This window comes from Coccinella septempunctata, chromosome 7, assembly GCF_907165205.1.
Source record: "Coccinella septempunctata chromosome 7, icCocSept1.1, whole genome shotgun sequence".
Taxonomy (NCBI): Eukaryota; Metazoa; Arthropoda; class Insecta; order Coleoptera; family Coccinellidae; genus Coccinella; species Coccinella septempunctata.
Genome location: NC_058195.1, coordinates 1,868,927 through 1,887,850, shown reverse-complemented (window position 1 = coordinate 1,887,850; position 18,924 = coordinate 1,868,927). Strand labels below are relative to the sequence as shown.

Here is an 18,924-nt window from a genome sequence, read left to right as displayed (position 1 = left end):
CTGAGTTGGAATTCGGTGATTTCGGTAAGGTATGGTATAATAAAAGAAAAACAAATTATCAAATTTCCATATTTTATTGAAATAGAGCAAAATTAACAATTCATCGATATGGAATATGAAATCACAAAAAATTGAACGCTGAAAAATGGATATTTCTGTCGTAACTAACAATAAATACAGTAGTAATATCTATATTGTCATCAAATTTCGAAACATTGATTGTCGAAATGAAAAGATCAAGATTATTCAATAATATAGACAAATATATTTAGATTTCTTTTTGCTCCTGAACATATGTACCTGCAATCTATGAGAAAACATTGTCTTAGTAACAAATTGACTATCAGATTCGAGGACGGCAGAGATATGTTCTCAGCAATTTGCTTCTACAAAAATAAGATATCGTGATCATCATACAACTCAAGATTGAAATGCCTCGAATTAATATGGGTTTGGTTCAAGCACCTCAATATGTCGAAACTACACTAACCAAACATTTTTTTAGAGGGCTTTCCCTTTCGAATAAATTCAATATAGCCATATAAATTAAGACAGACTTTGATGCAGGCAAAAGACGATGTATATTATTTAATCTGACAGTAAAGAGAGAATGCATTTGTTCAAAGAATAATCAGAATCTTGAGTGACGTTAATGTAGAGATATTAAAGAGATTCTGTATTCTTCTGTCTCCTATCTCTTAGGATAATCAGTCATCAATGATCAATGAATTTATCGACCTTGAATATTTTTGGAGATATCTTATTTTTGTCAGAATATGCGCTAGCTTATTTAGCATATGGAAGTCCTAAGGGACGGCTATATTTGGGTTCTTACGAAAAGAAGAAACTTAGCTAGATCTACCCATTGAAAAATATCTATATAAGTTTGATTAAAACTATTGATCATTTATCCTATACACCAATCAACAACATCATAACGCCACGTGATTGTTTTTTATACGTACATCGTTTAATGATCTTATATTATTGCCATCTGTAGTATTTAATTTTATTATTTGCTTTATTTCACATTTTGTCGAAAGAGAGATTTCTCATGATCAGTTCAGTCGGTTTGAAAGTTTAACTATCAGAATTAGGTTATTTTTATTTTAATTTCTGCGTCATCTGCAATCTCGCTTATATGCTAAAAAATTTTTCACAAGCTTATTTTCTGCCTTGTATGTCGAATAATGTAATTTTTATTCCACGAGCGTTGAAAAATCAATTTCAAGTAGAAGCAATGGACTCTTGGGATTCTTTAGAACGAAAGGCTTAGCTTGTATTTCACAAAATCTGAAAGATTGATTTGGCAGGTTCTATCAAACTCAAAAATAACCACAAAATGATGAATTTATGGGTAAGTATTCACTATTCACCGACAAATTTAAAGGTATAGCGTCATTATTGCGTATTATAAAATTTACTTTTAATATATCTACGTTTTTGTTTTTCTGTGAGTTGGAGTTTGCCTCTGAATAAATCTATTCAAGTACCTTGTCAATCTCCGCTAACATTAACATAGCATATCTCAAACGGTTAAAGATTTGACAGTACTGAATATATCATTGACTAATACATTGAAGAGAAACAGTTCTGAAGACATCTTACCTCATTCAATAGAAAATATGCAAATATATTCGACACACAAGTACACCATACCATTTCAATATTAACCAAAGTTTTCTTATTTTTCCATTTATAAACCTATCGAGGGTACTTTTAGTCAACCAAGCGTTTCTCCTTGGTCCAAAATTTGGCCACGAATGTGAGTTTAAAAAAGCTATCTACTCTCTACAGCTAAACTCTCAGACCTACGTTTTTCTCTATTACTACCTAGCGTCAGCGTTACTATTTGTATCACTATCTTCGTTGTCTTCTTCTAGAATGTCCTCTAACCTCCTTTCCTCTATCACCACGATCACATCTTTTCTAGAAGAAGATAATTTCTGAATACTGGTTTATTATACACTACAAGCAAGCATAATTGAAGCTAGAAAGCAGGGGAAGTAAGGCTTGCAATTGAAGTTCTAAAAAAAGAAATATATCCTCTTTTCGTACATTTTCGCTCTTAATATGGACCAAAATAACGTCTACATTGAAGTTGAAATTTATCCACACATTTCATCCTCTGTTTCCATAGCAAAGAGATGAATGAACACGTTGCTCATGTGAAACTGACAAGAAAACAAATATCGACATTCTGGAAACATATCACTGCAATAATTCTTCCTTCGCTCTCCAAACATAAGAGCAGGGAAAACGGAAAAACTTGTGATTATCTTATCCGTTCTGTTGGCTCCAATCCAAAACCCCAAACAAGAAATGTTTCGGGTCATCATTCAGGAAACATCATATTTCGTGCGAATCAAAGCAGACTCACATTCAACCAAGAAAGGACACCGAATATACTTGATATGCAACATATTGTTCGCGTTTCTTCAGCTTCTGCACCCAAAACGTCGGTACTCTTATCAGTATTGGCCATTGAAGGATTGGAAATTTGCCATTACCACCAATCTCATCAGTTTAAAGAGACCAGCCATTGCTCAGTTTCCTTTTTTGAAGGATCTGATGTATTTTGTTTGGGAGTGACATGATAGTGTCATGTTTTGTCTATTTTATGCCCATTTATGAAGAAAGGGATGTCCCTCATTTAACTGAATTAGTTGGAAATATAGATATATCACAAAAAAACAGGAAGAAGGTTTTGAGAAAATCTATACTATGCTTTTTTCTATATTGATCTAAACTACCAAAGCTGATGGATACTCATGAACCTCACCCATTTTCACGAGAACCAAGGTGCTAGACTATCTTCGTAAAGTCGACTAAAGCATGCAAAATGTTGTGTTATTTCAACATAATCAAACCAATGAACATAACTTCAACGCCATTTCGAATTCAACATGATGATTCGTACTTGGTACTTTATAAAAATGATAAGAATAAAAAGCTACAAATGTTTACCTTCAGTTCTGTGTTATCCTTCTTCTGATATCCATGTAATCAAGGAACTTTTCGCTGTGAGAAGAAAACATTAGTCTCAGAAAAAAAACTGCAACGTGTTGTAAAGATATCACTGTGAAAGTAGAATAAGTCTTTTTCGGTAATCGCAAACCACCTCAACAAATTCTGGAAAAGTCATAGCAAAAAGTTAATCTATGTCCTATGTTTTTTCTTTCGCACCCCTAAATCAGGATTTGATTTCTGTGGTATGAACTATCTTCAAGCTCACAGTTCCTCGTCTAGTTATCGAAAACTTCTCATGAATTTCTGTAGTTCAGCAGTTTTCAACGAAGAACTGTTTTATTCAGAAAAAGTTGTAACTATATGTTCGGTATAGTATCTGAGAACATCATGACCTCATACAAAAAATAAAACACTTACATTTATCGAATTCAAATAACAAAATAACGTGAACAGCCATGAAAATAAGAAAAATACCAGTATTACCATCATGTTGAACCCGCTCTGAATATCATTCCAAGAAAGTTAAAAAACCGGCATATACACAGATCCACTTACCGCCTAACTGGCGAGGGAGGAACAGGGTTCCTTACAGCCTCCAACAGCTCCTGGACATCCGGCGACATCCTATTCTGAATAATGGTAGCACCCCTCAACTCCCTCAGCTCAACACCCCTGAACAACTCGCTGCACAGCACCTCCTCCAAACCAGGCGGTCGAGGACTTTGGAAAATTTGATCTATGGTGTCTGCTACTCTGGGCAACCTCTCCAGTTCAAGCTGAAGGTGCGCCTGGCTGGGTGGACCAGCTAACTCGTACCCTGCCGCCATCTCGAACAGCAAATAGGCGAAGGCTATGCTCTCGAAGGGGCTGGGGGGTTTTGGAGGGAGACCAAACAGTGTGTTCTCCAAACTAGCGATGCGCGCCACTCCGTTTTGGATTATGACGTTTCCAGAGTGGAGATGGTGAAAGGGAGGGAAATCTCTGCTACGTAGGAACAGGAGGCCTTCCAGGATCTGACGACCAAGACACTGAATCTGCAATATGTTGGTATGTCGGTAATTGCTTGATTTTATGAAAGGATTGATAGTGTTACAAGTGTCCCCTGTCTTCTTCCAGTAAATACCTGAGCAGGTACAAGATGGACGACCAACAACTAAGGGATATGTTTCTCACCGTCTTCAAAGGAAGTCCATGTCCTCTGGCATGGTATTTCTCGCTGTAATCCTCTCGCCAAGGGGCACCATATATCAGGTCTCTTAAGCTACCGTCTGGGTTGAGCGGCATGATCAAGGCTGTGCCAGCCTCCCAGAACTCGATGTCCAGGATTGGATGGATGTAGGGATGTTGAAGGCCTCTGAATAGTTCTAGTAGGTTTCTCTTGTTGTTCTCGTTAGGGAGAATGGGACATGTGGACGGCAATTGAAGTAGGATGAGAAGTCTTTCAGCACCTAGGACGTTATCCAGGACGGTAAACCTGAGGAATTATCAAGATAAAAAGCAGCTGAATGGACCAAATACAAAGTATTGCTCAGAAACTCGATTGTTTTTGAAACCAAGAGGCTAGAAATGTCGAATCGGTGGAAGTTATGAAAGGGAAACTTCTGAAATCAATTATTTCTGGATTAGGGCAACTCACCAATGTCTATCTACTCTGGAGCCGATGTTGCACAATTGGCTATTCAGCTCGTATCGGTCGTTATCTGCTAAATATTGCTTGAGGGCGAGGAACGCTCCGCTTTTCGCTTGTTTTTCCAGTCTATATTTCTCACAGCCTCCGTCTGTCTTCAGAGCACTGTACTCGTGTTTTTGCGTCGATGCAGATCTGGAAAGAAAGGAGAACATTCATCACGTCTGTCAAATTTCAGAGCCAATGTGGCGGAGAAAGGAGAATTTTAAAGGATATGTTATAGACGCTTGGATCATACAATTTAGGTTCATCAGTTTCTTGCTTTTTTCATACAGATTTATCGTGTTTTCATGGAAAGCATCATTTCCTTTTGTGCATATGCTTCATAAGTAATTAATCCAGTAAAACTATACTGAGTTTTCTTCCTAGGGAACTTTTAGTGGCCAAAAATATACCTCTAAATGGGTGTTTTGTGATTTTTCCGTTATATCTCTCCAGGAAATGCGAATGTCGATGTAGTCCCTAACATGAAAAATTAGGAGCACAAAATTCTGCATCACGAGAGACCAAGCATTTTCTGGTCGACGTTTTTCCATATTAGAGGACCTCAGAGGAGAACCAAAATTGAAACGAATATTTTAAAATTGACCCAGCCTTCTGAACGATTACAACCCTCAGAAAATCCAATATTATCCCTCTGGGGATGATTACCCTCAGGTATGGAAGGAGGGTCTAAGAGTCTAGACTTTTGTCAGTAAAATTCATCGAATCTCCTATACCTTAGTTGTTATCAGCCCTTCTTGAACATAAAAATTTTCGGGAAATACATCCATTCAAATGGCATTGGAAGAAACGTCCATTACTATATTTCCAACAATGATGGAGTTACGAACAAGCAGATTTCAATCAGCTATCGAATTCAGTGGGACCTCGTGAAGAAGCTATAAATGTATATGTAGTGTTCCTCCTTCTATTGATCGCTGTACAAGGAAACATAAATATCGAAAAGGACAAAGGGCTTCGTCCTACGTTAGTTTTTCGATTCCGATCTGGGAAAAATAAGAATGAAAGGAAAACAAGCAATTTTCTAAAGTCATTTCTCTTTCTATTGGTTTTCGTAGAAATGGGCGGTGTATATTGATTCTGACATAAGATCTTACTTTGCTCGGATAATTTTTCCTCTGAGAATTCTTTTGGTAAATGTAGCAATTGCTTTAATGAAATCCTTCAGACGATAGAAAAAGGAAAGAGTATGATAAAAACATTGTTCTTTTTCAATTTGTTTCATGTTTGAACTGATTCAATGTACAGTATGTTTGACTTGTCCGTGGGATACTCTGACAGCTACAAAACTTCCCCCAATCATGGACATATTCAGCCTCTCCTAGTTAAGACCCTTCATCCCCAAAAAAGTGTGCACCTTGTGGAAATTTCCAGTCGTTCATTTCAACAAATCCTGTTACAAAAGACGTCTCACCTTTGAAGAAACGCTATGGAGACCTGATATAATACAATCTGTTTGAGGGATATTCTCTCTGCCAAGAAATATTGTCCGTTGAAGCGGATACAAGGCACAAAAGGCATAAAAGGGAACCCAGCAATGCCTTCTCTGTACGAAAATCGACTCTGAATTCTGACAGGCAATGCGGTTAACGAAGTGTTGCTGGTATTGATACACGGACAAAGCGATGCAATCAATAGACGTCTAAAATTGGAGCCCTATGAAAAATTGATGTTTAGGAGCATGGCCAATAATTGTTCCATTTATAGATTTGTTTGACGGTCGAAGAACGGAGTTTTTACGGAAACGAATCAAATCAGCTATTTGAAAGATCGAATTGAAAATTTTCAGACGTTTTAATTAAAAAAAAATACATGTTTATCATAAGCTCAAGATAAGTCAACGAAAGCTACGAATGAAGATGAATTTATATGTGGTCCTATCAAATGTTGACAGATGGATTAGATATACCTATAAGTATGTACATATATGTAGTTATCTAATATCACCTATTAATTTATAATTGAAATTCACCTCGATATACAGGGTGAGTCTTTGACTCATACAAATATTTGAACAGTAGATTCCTGAGTTCAAAGGAAACACTTTTTTCCTATACTATTTTTTCCAATTCGGCCCTGATAAGAAGATTTAGCAATTTTAAGTTCTCATATTGAGCTGTGCCACCCCTTTAAAAACAACATTACCTGTAGAATAACTAGCTAAATCTGTGACACTACACATCGATGGATCCTTTAAACAGAGTTGTATTCAGCCCAATTTTTCAAATTTCACAGATACTTTTAAATTTTTGAACATCAAAATACTCGAAAACGGTGCATTTTACGAGAAAATATTAAGAATAGTTTTATTTTACAAAACGTTCAAATATTCATTAGATAGCGCCCAACTTAATTTCAAGAGTTGAGTTCTTTGAATTTTTGGTATTTTTATGGTACGTAATGGTCATAATGAGAAAACTGGAAGACGTGGTTGATATCTTGTGTTAGAAAAATATTCATCGAATAAATGAAAAACTACATTACGAAATTCATTTCATTTGGTAAAACCGTTTGTGAGTTAGCACTGAAAATAACATTTTTTATGGTTTTCCGACAGCCTGTATCTTTTAAACCAAGCCGATTCGGAGAAAATGATAAAGGAAAAAAGTGTTTCTTTAGACCTCAAGAATCTACTGTTAAAATATTTGTACGAGTCAAAGACTCACCCTGTATTGATGTATGATCAGCAAGGACCCATAAAAAAAGTTATAATTGAACTTCATCATCAATCAATCAACACTGAAGATACATTAACGTTGTGAAACTTTCCACTTCGTTCGTCTGCCCAGAGCCGCCTTTGAAATAGCGTGGGCCAGAATTTAGGTGGCGGATCGATTTTCAATCGAGATCCAATTGGATTCTAGGATTTTCCGGATAAAATTCACTCAAGGAGAAACGTCTATGTCAACAAGTTTTTCATCCTGTGATTAAATTCCGTAAAACCAATTTAGATTACATTTTCCATGTTTCAATGCATAAATTTCATCGAGAAGTTTGTTGGTTGGTTCTGCAAGAATTTTCGAATGAAAATTAAGGTAATTTGTGGTACCCAGGAGAGGTATTTAAAGCTTGAGAGAATTGCAGAGATGATTATTCAGTCCTGCTGGGATGAGGAGAATTATAATACTTAATGGACTTCCTTTCGAAGAATTGTCTTCTACACTTCTTCAGAAATGAGCTGGATGATGGTCCTTCGAGGGCCAGAATCCGCCTGCGGGCCCTACTTGCCCACTCCCACCCTGAAAGCGTCAGCTTTCATTCCGATGAAAGGACCTCTCCTAGTTTCCCTGCAAAAGCACTTCATTCTCACAATTTCCCAACTCGTACTCCAAAGGATCGGCGATCAATCTCTGGAAATGATGTGAAAGCCGCCTCTTCAGTCATCCAGGAACAAAGGAAGGACCAGACACGAGAGCAAAACGAGGCCAAACGCCACCATATCTAGCCCGTTTCCCTTGCTGCTATTGAAGCTCGTTACTTTGCGCTCTGTAAGCAATGTGCGTCTTGCTGACGGCGTAAAAAAGCCAGGAACTATAACCCCCTATTAACCTAATTACTAATACGTGACGGAATTCCATTTTCCATTTCGCTGAACAGAATTAATTTCCCTTTGGAGGTGGTTAATTGAAATCGTTGGGCGGATGACGCTTTTTTGGTGGTTATTCTTTCATGATCCTGTTTGGCGGCTGGAACAGAGAGTATTTTTGACGTTTGAACGTTGACATTTCCCGAGCTAACTCCATTGGTTACATTTACAGAGAGTTTCTAAATAATATGCTTGTATTTGACGAAACTGTAAGGCCATGCATTTGTATTTCTATCTATTGTCGTTGGTCACCTGTCATTAAGGTGCAAATTGTGGATACAGCGTGTATCCCTGCACAAGAGATGATTGATTAATTGCTAATTACGACAATAAACGTCCTTCATACCTTTTCGTAAACAACAATTTCGCGAAGGAATCCGTCAAATTCGGCGAAGACTTGGAAGACCCACTGTTACCATCCATTTCCTTATTCTCGGAGCTCTGACTCCTGGTCCTGAAGGCAGCCCTCCTGCTGGCAGCGTTCAGGGTTTGAGGCGAGAATTCAGCTGCACTCTGTGCCCTTCTAGGCGGCCTCTTCTTCCTCTTCAAACTGGACCTGCCAACCCTCTCCTGATACCACCTCTCGTGGCCGATGACGTTGGATTCCTTCTCATCCTGTTCTTTCTTATTGACCGTCTGGTACAGGTTGAACATTGGCGCACTCAGAGGCCGAACCGCGTGCTTTCTCTTGAAGAACAACATACGAACTGACGACATCTTTTATGGTTTTCATCCAGTTAGGCTAATCACTGTGATTCTTTGTATTGGAATTAGTGTCGTTTTTGTAGGATTTCCCCATTAGGTAGGATTATCGATTCTGTATCAATCTCGTACGCTGACATGCAATATCCCATTTTTGCAGTTTGAAACGCAATTAAAACCAGTTTATGATTACATGAAGGATTAAATAGAGCTGTCTGTCATATACAGACAGAGCTTGTTAGGGAAAATCATATAAAAGTAGGTTTTTAGTTCCACTTTGATATCGTTGGGAAAACTATTGTATCGTAATGGCAGATAGTTATATATACAGAGGGTGTTCCAGGATTAATGGGAATAAATTTGGATTTATGTTAGGTTAGGTTAGGTTGGGTTCGAGGTTAGTTTGAGCAAGGGGTTAGACCCCCAAAAATGACCTATTTTCTACTCTCTCTGACAATCAGGATGTTCTATTACTGTCTTAGGATATGGAGTGCATAGAATTTGTTTTGAAGATCCAAGAAAACCAAACAGTTGATGATTCGATAGGGAATTGCACTCCAGAGAGCTCTCAGAAGTCAACTCGAAAATGAAAAGTGGAAAAAAAATTATTTTCTCCTGAACAGGGTAAAATATTTGGAATTTTGGTATGGAAATATAGGTTTTCGAACACGCTGAATCTATTGCAAGCAGTTTCGAAAGCCTATCTCCCTTCGTTTAGATTTTCATCTTGGAAATGGCATTTTTCGCAAATTGCAATTTTCAATCTGCGATATCTCCTGTTATATTCGTCTGATTGAATTGGGATTTCCATTTATACAATCAGCGCTGCCTAGGCTTCCACCCTAGCACAAAAACTCTATTTCGAAAGTCTCGATTTTTTTGGTCAAAAATGAGCAAGGGGTTAGACCCCCCTAAAATGACCTATTTGCTACTCTGTCTAAAAATCAGGGTGTTCTAGTACTGTCTTAGGATATGGAGTGCATGGAATTTGTTTTGAAGATTCTAGAAAATCAAACAGTTGACGATTCGATAGAGAATTGCACTTCAGAGAGCTCTTCGAAGTCAACTCGAAAATGAAAAGTGGAAAAACAAAAAAAAATTTCTCCTAAACATGGGCAGATATTTGAATTTTGGTATCAAAATATAGGTTTTCGAATACGCTGAATCTATTGCGGTCAATTTCGAAAGCCTATCTACCTTCCTTTAGATTTTCATCTCAAAAAACGACTCGAAAATTGACTTTCGAAAAATTCCCCAGAAGAAGGGGTCAGTTGAAACTTCCTCAAGACCGAACGGTTTAGCCGAAACGGATGAAATTCTCAGATTCATTACTAGGACAGTTGATCTTTCAGAAAATGTATCACATATAGATCTGCGATATTTTTTCTGGAAGAAAAACGGGGGTCAGCTGAAACTTCCTTACCAAGAAAGAACGGTTGTGTCGAAATGGATGGAATATCCGTTGTGAGATGAAAAAAAAAGAAGAGAAATTACAACCCAAGTATAATTACTGAAACAAATACAGATTGAATCTTCTGATAAGGTGTAATACCTTATCTTCCAAGAAGGAAACGTAGAATGGTAGAATTCCATTGCAGTGATTGAATTCCTGATAGAATGATATCAATTTCTAACTACATCCAAGTAAACCCACTTTTATTGCGCACCAGGGAGAAAACGGAAGGGCTGGCAGAGTAAACATCGATTAGTTACGATTCCCAGTAGTACCAAACGATTAGGAAATAACTGCTTAAGAATCTTCTTCTATATGATATCATTAGTTCAATTTCACATCTTTGATTGTTGCCTGATTCGATATTAACGAGTAGACATGAATAGAATTCTCACTCCAACTGTACCAAATTTAATTTTCTCTTCTTGCTTCAGCCTCTCAATCGAATAGAGATGGGAACGTTCCTCACTAAACCATTTTCCAGATCGTCTTTGTGTAGGCGTAGCTCGATGATTAATTCTCGTCATAAAATATTACCCAAGTTATGACAGTTCTTCTGTCCAGTTTATTCGCAAAGTTTTCCAGTAAAACGTTCCTGAATAGCGATATATATCGTCATTGAATTTTGACTAAAATTTATCCGCTGTAGAAATTCCACGATTAGAAAGGGCACATTTCCATCGAGTGGTTGGGGATGGAAAGTTTGGCTTTTATACGAGAAAATATAGGCGCCTGTGGATTCGGTGGTGGGAATGGCCCAGGTTTTTGCATGAAATCGATAAAGGGGAACAGAACAACAATTTTGGATGGGATGATTTATTATTTATTTCGTTTTTCGTTCAGTTGAGGTATCCGATGAACTCCAGGCAAATTTTCAAACTGTTGAATGTCTCCCTTTGTTTTTTTATTCATCTTCCAAATGAGATTAATGCAGGCTGAGTATCACTTTCAGTTTTTGCATATATTAAAAGAAAACCCATTACATTTCCCTATAATCCAACAGCTCAACTTTCAACTTGAAAGTTAAATTGGATGGGGCTGGAACTTTCTAATTACTGTCTCATCTGAAGTATAAACTGAAAAAGTAACTGTGACATGCTATTCACACATTATTCAACAGGGAAATGTTTTGAATGAACATTTTCAAGCGATTGCTAATGAGTTCATTATGCTTCGTACCTTTCAATTCGAGTTTTTCTTTCTCGTTTGGTTAGGTTAGGTAGAGCTATCTTCTATGAATAAAGTTACGTTAATTTTTCTTCATTTTCAATTATTTTCTCTGATCCAATTGAGCTATCTGACTCTATAATCCACTTTACCAAGGCTGGAAGCCCCCAGCACAAAAACTGGATTTCGAAAATCTCGATTTTTTTGGGTCCAAAATGAGCAAGGGTTTAGAGCTCCCTAAAATGACCTATTTGCTCTTCCAGCTTTAAAATAAAGGTGCTCTATTACTGTCCCAGGATATGGAGTCCACAGAGTTGTTTTTTTAGATTCTAGAAAACCAAAGAGTTGAAGATTCGATAGAGAATTGCACTCCAGAGAGCCCTTCAAAGTGAACTGGAAAATGGAAAAACAAAAAAATTTATTTTCTCGTAAACAGTGTCAGATATTTGAATGTTTGGTATGGAACTATAGGTTTTCGACCACGCTGAATCTATTGCAAGTAATTTCGAAAGCCTATCTCCCTTCGTTTGAATTTTCATCTTGGAAATGGCATTTTTCAAAAATAGCAAATTTCAATCTGCGATATCTCCCGTTATATTCGTCTGATCCAATTGGGATTTCCGTTTTTTTAATCAACATTGCCAAGGCTTCCACTCTAGTACAGAAACTCTATTTCGAACATTTCGATTTTTTTGGTCAGAAATGAGCAAGGGGTTAGACTCCCCTAAAATGACCTATTTGCAACTCTGTCTAAAAATCAGGGAGTTCTGGTACTGTCTCAGGATATGGAGTGCATGGAATTTGTTTTGAAGATTCTAGAAAACCAAGAAGTTGATGATTCAATAGAGAATTGCACTCCAGAGAGCTCTTCGAAGGCAACTCGAAAATGAAAAGTGGAAAAACAAAAAACATTATTTTCTCCTAAACAGGGCCAGATATTTGAAATTTTGGTATGAAAATATAGGTTTTCGAACACGCTGAATCTCTTACGAGCATTTCCGAAGGCCTATCTTCTTTCGTTTATCATATACTGATAGTGTTCATAAAGATAAGTATATATAATACGCAGGTATACAATTTCCTGGAGTAAAAACCATAAATATTCCAGCATAACAAAGCTAGACCTTAACATAACTCCAATATCAAACCAGTTGCAATTTCTGTTAAGAACTACTGCGACTATTTCAATCAAAAACCCATTTCAACTAGTTTATATTATTCCTTCGAAATAATTGAAACGATAAGAAAATCCAGGTAGGTAAATTCTTCCTTTATTCGTGCCAAGTTTCAGTTGGGTTTTCGGGAAGGTTATCAACCCTCTATCGTGTGTGCCAAAAAACCTACAATGTAATTTTCCATCGATATCGACAATGAACTTCGTGTTTATCCATGATTCGTGCAGCTTGAAAAGAGGCTTCCTTCGATAAATAAAAATCGAGCATGTATATAAAATTGGATTCGTGACACGTACTTCCAGGGGTAAAAAAAGGATATGGGATATTACTCGTGATCCTTGAGGGATGCAATCTGTCGAAGTCTATACTGTAGACCTCACGAAACCAAGAAAATCGTGGTTTATTTTTCTCAGTCATTTCGAACCGTTAAAGCTTTCAAATATCCCCATTTTTCTACAATAAAGTGTATGAAACAGATGATAACCATTACTATTGTTCACAATAGTTTCCTAGATTCAATATTATCTGAATAATTGGTATGGTATCATTTGGAAAAAATCCAGGTTAGTTGAAAACAGTGTGTACAAAAATTGAGACACTATATTGAAAGTTCTTGTCCGGACTGTGAGGACTACTTCGAAAAAAAAAGGTCACAGATGTGTGAAGCTAATCATGTTTTTTATGTTCTCCATACGTCACTGAATTCCTACCAACCCTGATCACCCCATGACAACCGAAACCCCTTATATGTTCTCATGATAAATATATACTCCATTCCCTATTCGCAGGTTAAATAAACTTGAAAATTAACGAACAAACAGTATCGCGCACCTTGGGGGGTTTAGAAATTTATGGAAATTCCTCTGCGTATTAAAAAAAGGTTGATGCTAATTTATGCGGTAATTTCATGACAGAATTTTCTGTAAACCAGGTCTTGCTATTCGCACCCAACTACTATCGTGCCTGTGATAATTAAATTTATCGAGCTGAGGAAATTTCGGTACTTATCGTGTAAAAGAAACCTTTTCGGTTCACGATTTGCGATAATATATATACCAACTTAACCAAAGGGCACGAAAAAGTAAATGAGGCTCGGTCACATACGAGTCAGCTTTGACTCGTACAAATGTTTTAACAGGAGATTCGTGAGGTCAAAAGACACACTTTTTTCCTTTACCAATTTTTTCCGAATTGGCTAGGTTCAAAAGATTTAGGCTGTTGAAATATAGTTTTTCATGTATTTTATTAATCTTTTTCTAACACAAGATATCACCCACGTCTTCCAGTTTTCTCATTATGACCAAAACGTACCATAAAAATACCAAAAATCCAAAGAGTCCAACTCTTAAAACTATAAGTTGGATTCTATCTAATGAGTATTTGAACGTTGTGTGAAATAAGAGTATTCTTCATATTTTCTCGAATGATGCATCGTTTTCGAGTAATTTGAAGTTCAAAAATAAAAAATATCTGTGAAATTCGAAAACTTGGGTATTTTAACTGAATACAACACTTTTAAAAAAATCCACAGATGTCTAGTGTCACAGATTTAGCTAGTTGATGGTAAATAGCTTGTTATGAAAACTTAAAATGGCTATATCTTTTTATCAGGTCTGAATCGGAAAAAACGGTATAGGGAAAAAGTGTTTCTTTCGCCCTCAAGGATCTACTGCTAACATATTTGTACGAGACAAAGACTATGTCGAATTGTAGAATGTCCATTTGTTGATTTAAAGTGGGATCAGTTTATTCGAGACCAGAATTGACTCAAACTTTAGCTGTGAACATGTGCGTGTTGTTATTTTCAGCAAATCTATTTCATTTTGTAATTTTGAGTTCATAGGGGTAAGAACACCTACTCATTTTGTGAATTTACAATAATACCTTATACTAATAATGCACAGTATGATATAATAACTATAGCCAGAAGGATTTTGAGGAGGGCAAATTTTGTTTGACTGTTCTTCCAGCACTTACTCTCTATTTCCCTTCATAAAGTGGGTTGAAATTCTCCCAACGCTCTACTTCCTTTTACGATTATTTTCCCATTGAATGTCTGCTCCCAAGATCGTTCCACTTTTTTCATTTCAGACATTTTTCCCATTTGAATTCATCGTTTTCCCTTTCACTCCATTGTCAGCTCGATGAACAACCCATTACTCGCTGTACTTGAAGATAACTACGGCAATTTTCCACGGAGAAACACTCCAAAACATCCCATTTCCCGGCAAAATTTTCCCCGATCACCCCCTTCCCATTCCAACCCCCAGAAAAGAGTAATTCTTGCAGAAGAATAAGAACAGTTGACGGAAATTCCTCCCTTAGAGATTCAGCGAGCGGATGAAATTGAACAATATTCCCGCTCAACCCCTAGCTCCAGCTCCTGGAGTTCTTGACCCATTTGCAGCTGGGGAAATGTCGGTCAAGGTTTGGAGGTAGTTTTGGTTCCTTGTTTGATGCCTCTCCGTTTCGAAACAATGCGAATTGGCGAGGGTGAGAATGTACAATCCGCTTTCAATTTGCTTAGGAGGGAACTACGTTTGTGTAGGGCGATTATGTAGTTGGTGTTCGAGGGAACTCGGGAAGTTTAAATAATGAACCCATCAGGATCTGAGGGTGGAGGGAGGGTGAAAAATCTCGGTCGGTTCTGTTATGGTTCATTCTTCTGCGAGAATAACAAAGGTAAACGTTTTTCTGCTCTGCTCTAATTGATTTGTTTGTTGTGTACGAGTTGTTTTCCTCTTTTTTACGGTATCCAGGATCTGAAAGTCGAGCGTTGAAATGAAAATACATTTCGAGTAGAAATTTCACGATGGGGTTATTCCTTTTTTTACAGCTACAGAGAAAAATTACATCTACGCATTCACCAATTTGTAACCATTCAATGAGTGGCTCAAACCCACTATTAACATCTCGAAAACATGAAAAAAATACTAATATTTTCGACACTCTGTAACTCAGAAAGGTTGCCTAGATGGACAAAATACACACTCCCAATTAAAACAAAAAGTACACCCTGAAGTGGTTCATATTTGACCTTCTGTAATATTTTAGTAAACGCCCTGTAGAAACCTCTGTAATGTTATGCAATTCAACGACTGATAGGCAATAAATCCTTGTTTTCTATTCACATATTATAGGTACAATACAATCTTACGAGTTAAAATAGCTCAAAAATAGCATAAAATATATTCGAAGTTTTTCTTTCAGACTTGAAGTTTGGGTACTAGAAAAAATATTCGTAAGAAATAAAATTGTTCTTGAAATTTGCTGACAGCTTGACAGATCACAAGTAATTGAGCACACTTTAGCAATCAACGTCGGAGATTCATCAGCTATAACCCAATTTTCCTCACTCTAGTTATCCTATTTTGATTGCCAATTTACTGTGATTGGCATTAACCAGATTACTACGATTGAACATTGTATGCAGTCAAAATGGCGAATGTTTTACGGAAACTGATGTTCCGTAGATTAACTAGCTGAATCTGTGACACTACACATCTGTCGATCTTTTAAACAGATTTGTATTCAGCCAAAGTACCCGATTTTTCAAATTTCACAGATACTTTTTGATTATTGAACATCAAATTACTCAAAAACAGAGCATTATACGAGAAAATATAAAGGATACTTTTATTTTACAAAACGTTCAAATACTCATTAGAGAGCGTCCAAATTCAAGAGGTTTGTTCTTTGAATTTTTGGTATTTTTATGGTCATAATGGGAAAACTGGAAGACGTGGGTGATATCTTGTGTTCGAAGAAGATTCATCAAATAAATGAAAATCTACATTCCGAAATTCATTCCATTCGATAAAACCGTTTGTGAGAACTAAAAATGACATTTTTTAATGGGTTTTCAACAGCCTGTATCTTTTAAACCGAGCCAATTCGGAAAAAATGGTGAAGGAAAAAAGTGTTTCTTCTCAAGAAACTCTTGTTGAAATATTTGTACGAGTCAAAGACCTAACCATTGTTGAAGCCTGTTGAAGCCTTACCTAACCTAACCATTGTTGAAGCCTGTCTCTGAATGTTGAGACTCAAGAATGTATGTATAAAATGTACGGAAATTGTATAGAGAACATCTTCAAATATCCACAACTAGTATATATAAAGAATTTTATAAGAAACATAGAAAATAGATATGACGCGTTATGAAGCTAGCTATTCTTTGACACAAAACCTGTTGAGTAGCAGGATATCGTAGGTAATCCTAAATTGAATTAATTCCACCGTATTACTCATTGTGTGAGCTATAAATGTCACATACCCGTAATAGACCGAATGATCACGTAGGTGTTCAGTGAACCAATCAGCTGTTCGTGTATATGGCAAATACCGCAAAACCAACACTTCATAATGAGCATCGATTACTTCACCGTTAAACCTCGCATTTATGTTCCAACTTGAAAGATTCTTTATCATTCACTCACCTGCATTTCCTTATCAGCAACAGCGCCAAACCAATGACTGCCAGTCCCAGAACAACACAACCGCCAAACAGCTGAAAAAAAATCGAATCACAGGGCTGAATTCGAGAAATGTACTAAATAACATTGAAATAAGTACACCCAGTATTTGTCAGGATGTTCATTAGTCTATAAGGCCCATTTGTACCAACTTTAAGGCAGGCTCAACTTTCAGTCAATCCTATGGTGACCCTCACAGCAATAATATACCTGAGCCTGTCTCTTATTAGCTGGTCCAAACTGATCTGGAGTAAAAAAAAACGTCCTATCTGGACCCTGGACCATTCATATCTCGTCAGTGTGTAACTCTGATATTTGACGAGTGTGTGGTATTCTCGTCAACATGGAGACCTCTTCTGGTTGTGCTTAAGGAAACTGAAGCACCTGCGGTATCTTGAAAACGTTGACTTGCCATTTTGCAAGAGCTGAGAGGCTATCTTCAGACAGAAAGAGTTAAAAACAGTCTTCTACTAGCGTTGTACACTTTGACCAACCACTTCTAGGTCCTTGACAAACAGTTTCAGTGGCAGAGAACCAAAATTGAATGAATTGGCCAGTCTGAAGCCTCCCAAAGGGCTTTTTGACATCGTAATCGGATAGAACTTGTCTTAGTATGATGAAAATTCGATTTTTAATTGAGTAAAACTGTTTGATTTCATTGAAAACCAATTACAGAATGAAGAAAGAAGCGTTAAATTGATTAAACCTGCTTCACGATGAACCAGAAGACGTTTTTACAATCGTTATGAGTTAAATGTATCTGTTTTTTCTTTCTCTAATGCAACAGTTTCTCTAAAAGATGAGATGAATTCTCGAAAATTTTTTCCTTAATTCACAAAGAGCAACAGAAACGTTTTGGCACGAAACTAGTCGATTACTGAAAAAAATCCTACCGAAAATCATCAAAACCATCACTGGGTGTCCTCATTTCAACGTCAGATAGTATATGTACTCACCCACGAATGCGACTCGTTGTGCACAGGTTGTTTCGATTCGACTTTCATTTTCACTCATCTTTCGCGCAAAAAAGATCAATGAAACTCTCGTGTTTTCGCGCCAGACGGTCATAGGCTGGCGGACATGACGTCGTACGATTTCCGACAGTTTTACAGGCGATGAAAAATGAACTCATAAGAGGTCCGGATTAAGCAAATGCCTCCTATCGAGGGGGATCCGGAACTGACATAAAAGGGGAGAGCACGCAACCTTTCTCCCGACACGCTTGGAGTTTTGGTGTAGTGTGGTGCCGAAGTTAGCTCCAGTCGATAAACAAGTGGCCGCGCTAGCGCAGTAGGGGTCCTGGAGAGGGTTTTCCATTGATGCAGGGTTATACTACGATGAGCAAGTAAAGGGCAATTAGACAAACGCAAGGTAAGAAGACGGAGTGTAATTGTTCACAATTGGATAATATTCTAGGTTCTTCCATATCGATATTAGACTGAGTGACAAAGACACACACTATTTTTTGGTTTCAATGTGTTTGGAGAGCCCTCCTCAGAGCTGTTCTCATAATTGCCCTATCTACAGCTAGCCCTCAAGCTCCAGAGCTCCAATGAACTCCAGAATCTAATAGGGCTTCAAAGAGGATAAGTCCTCACTACTCCAATAAACTTCTAGTCCAAGACATTCCTCGCACAGGCTTGCAATGACGAGGCATTCTGTGACCATGTGAACAGGAGTTTCTTCCTCTCTTCTAACCCACATAATCA

General features: G+C 37.3%; 1 protein-coding gene across 9 annotated transcripts; it reads right to left on the bottom strand.

Annotated features, from left to right (window-relative positions):
* Nucleotides 1–58: 58 nt before the first annotated feature.
* Nucleotides 59–18,462, bottom strand: LOC123316487 (slowpoke-binding protein). Of its 9 annotated transcripts, none has more exons than XM_044902587.1 (6): nt 18,172–18,462; nt 17,180–17,250; nt 4,607–4,792; nt 4,144–4,444; nt 3,526–4,004; nt 59–1,929 (listed from the first exon to the last, which is right to left on the bottom strand). In XM_044902587.1, the coding sequence occupies exons 1-6, from the start codon at nt 18,217–18,219 to the stop codon at nt 1,830–1,832; spliced, it is 1,185 nt and encodes a 394-aa protein (XP_044758522.1). In that variant the 5' UTR covers nt 18,220–18,462; the 3' UTR covers nt 59–1,829. The 9 variants fall into 9 exon arrangements, with proteins under 9 accessions (XP_044758522.1, XP_044758517.1, XP_044758518.1 ...); XM_044902582.1 differs by lacking the exons at nt 17,180–17,250; nt 18,172–18,462 and adding exons at nt 2,968–3,021; nt 8,593–8,978; XM_044902583.1 differs by lacking the exons at nt 17,180–17,250; nt 18,172–18,462 and adding exons at nt 2,968–3,021; nt 8,593–8,978 and having other exon boundaries at nt 59–307.
* Between the last annotated feature and the right edge of the window lie 462 nt (nt 18,463–18,924).

Excerpts from the sequence above, each read along its gene's own strand:
- LOC123316487 (XM_044902578.1), bottom strand. The coding sequence starts at position 8,963 with ATGTCGTCAGTTCGTATGTTGTTCTTCAAGAGAAAGCACGCGGTTCGG. Across the intron at positions 4,793-8,592 it reads AAATTGTTGTTTACGAAAAG|ATCTGCATCGACGCAAAAAC; the intron begins GTATGAAGGACG and ends CTTTCTTTCCAG. Across the intron at positions 1,930-3,525 it reads CCTCCCTCGCCAGTTAGGCG|AAAAGATGTGATCGTGGTGA; the intron begins GTAAGTGGATCT and ends ATCTTCTTCTAG.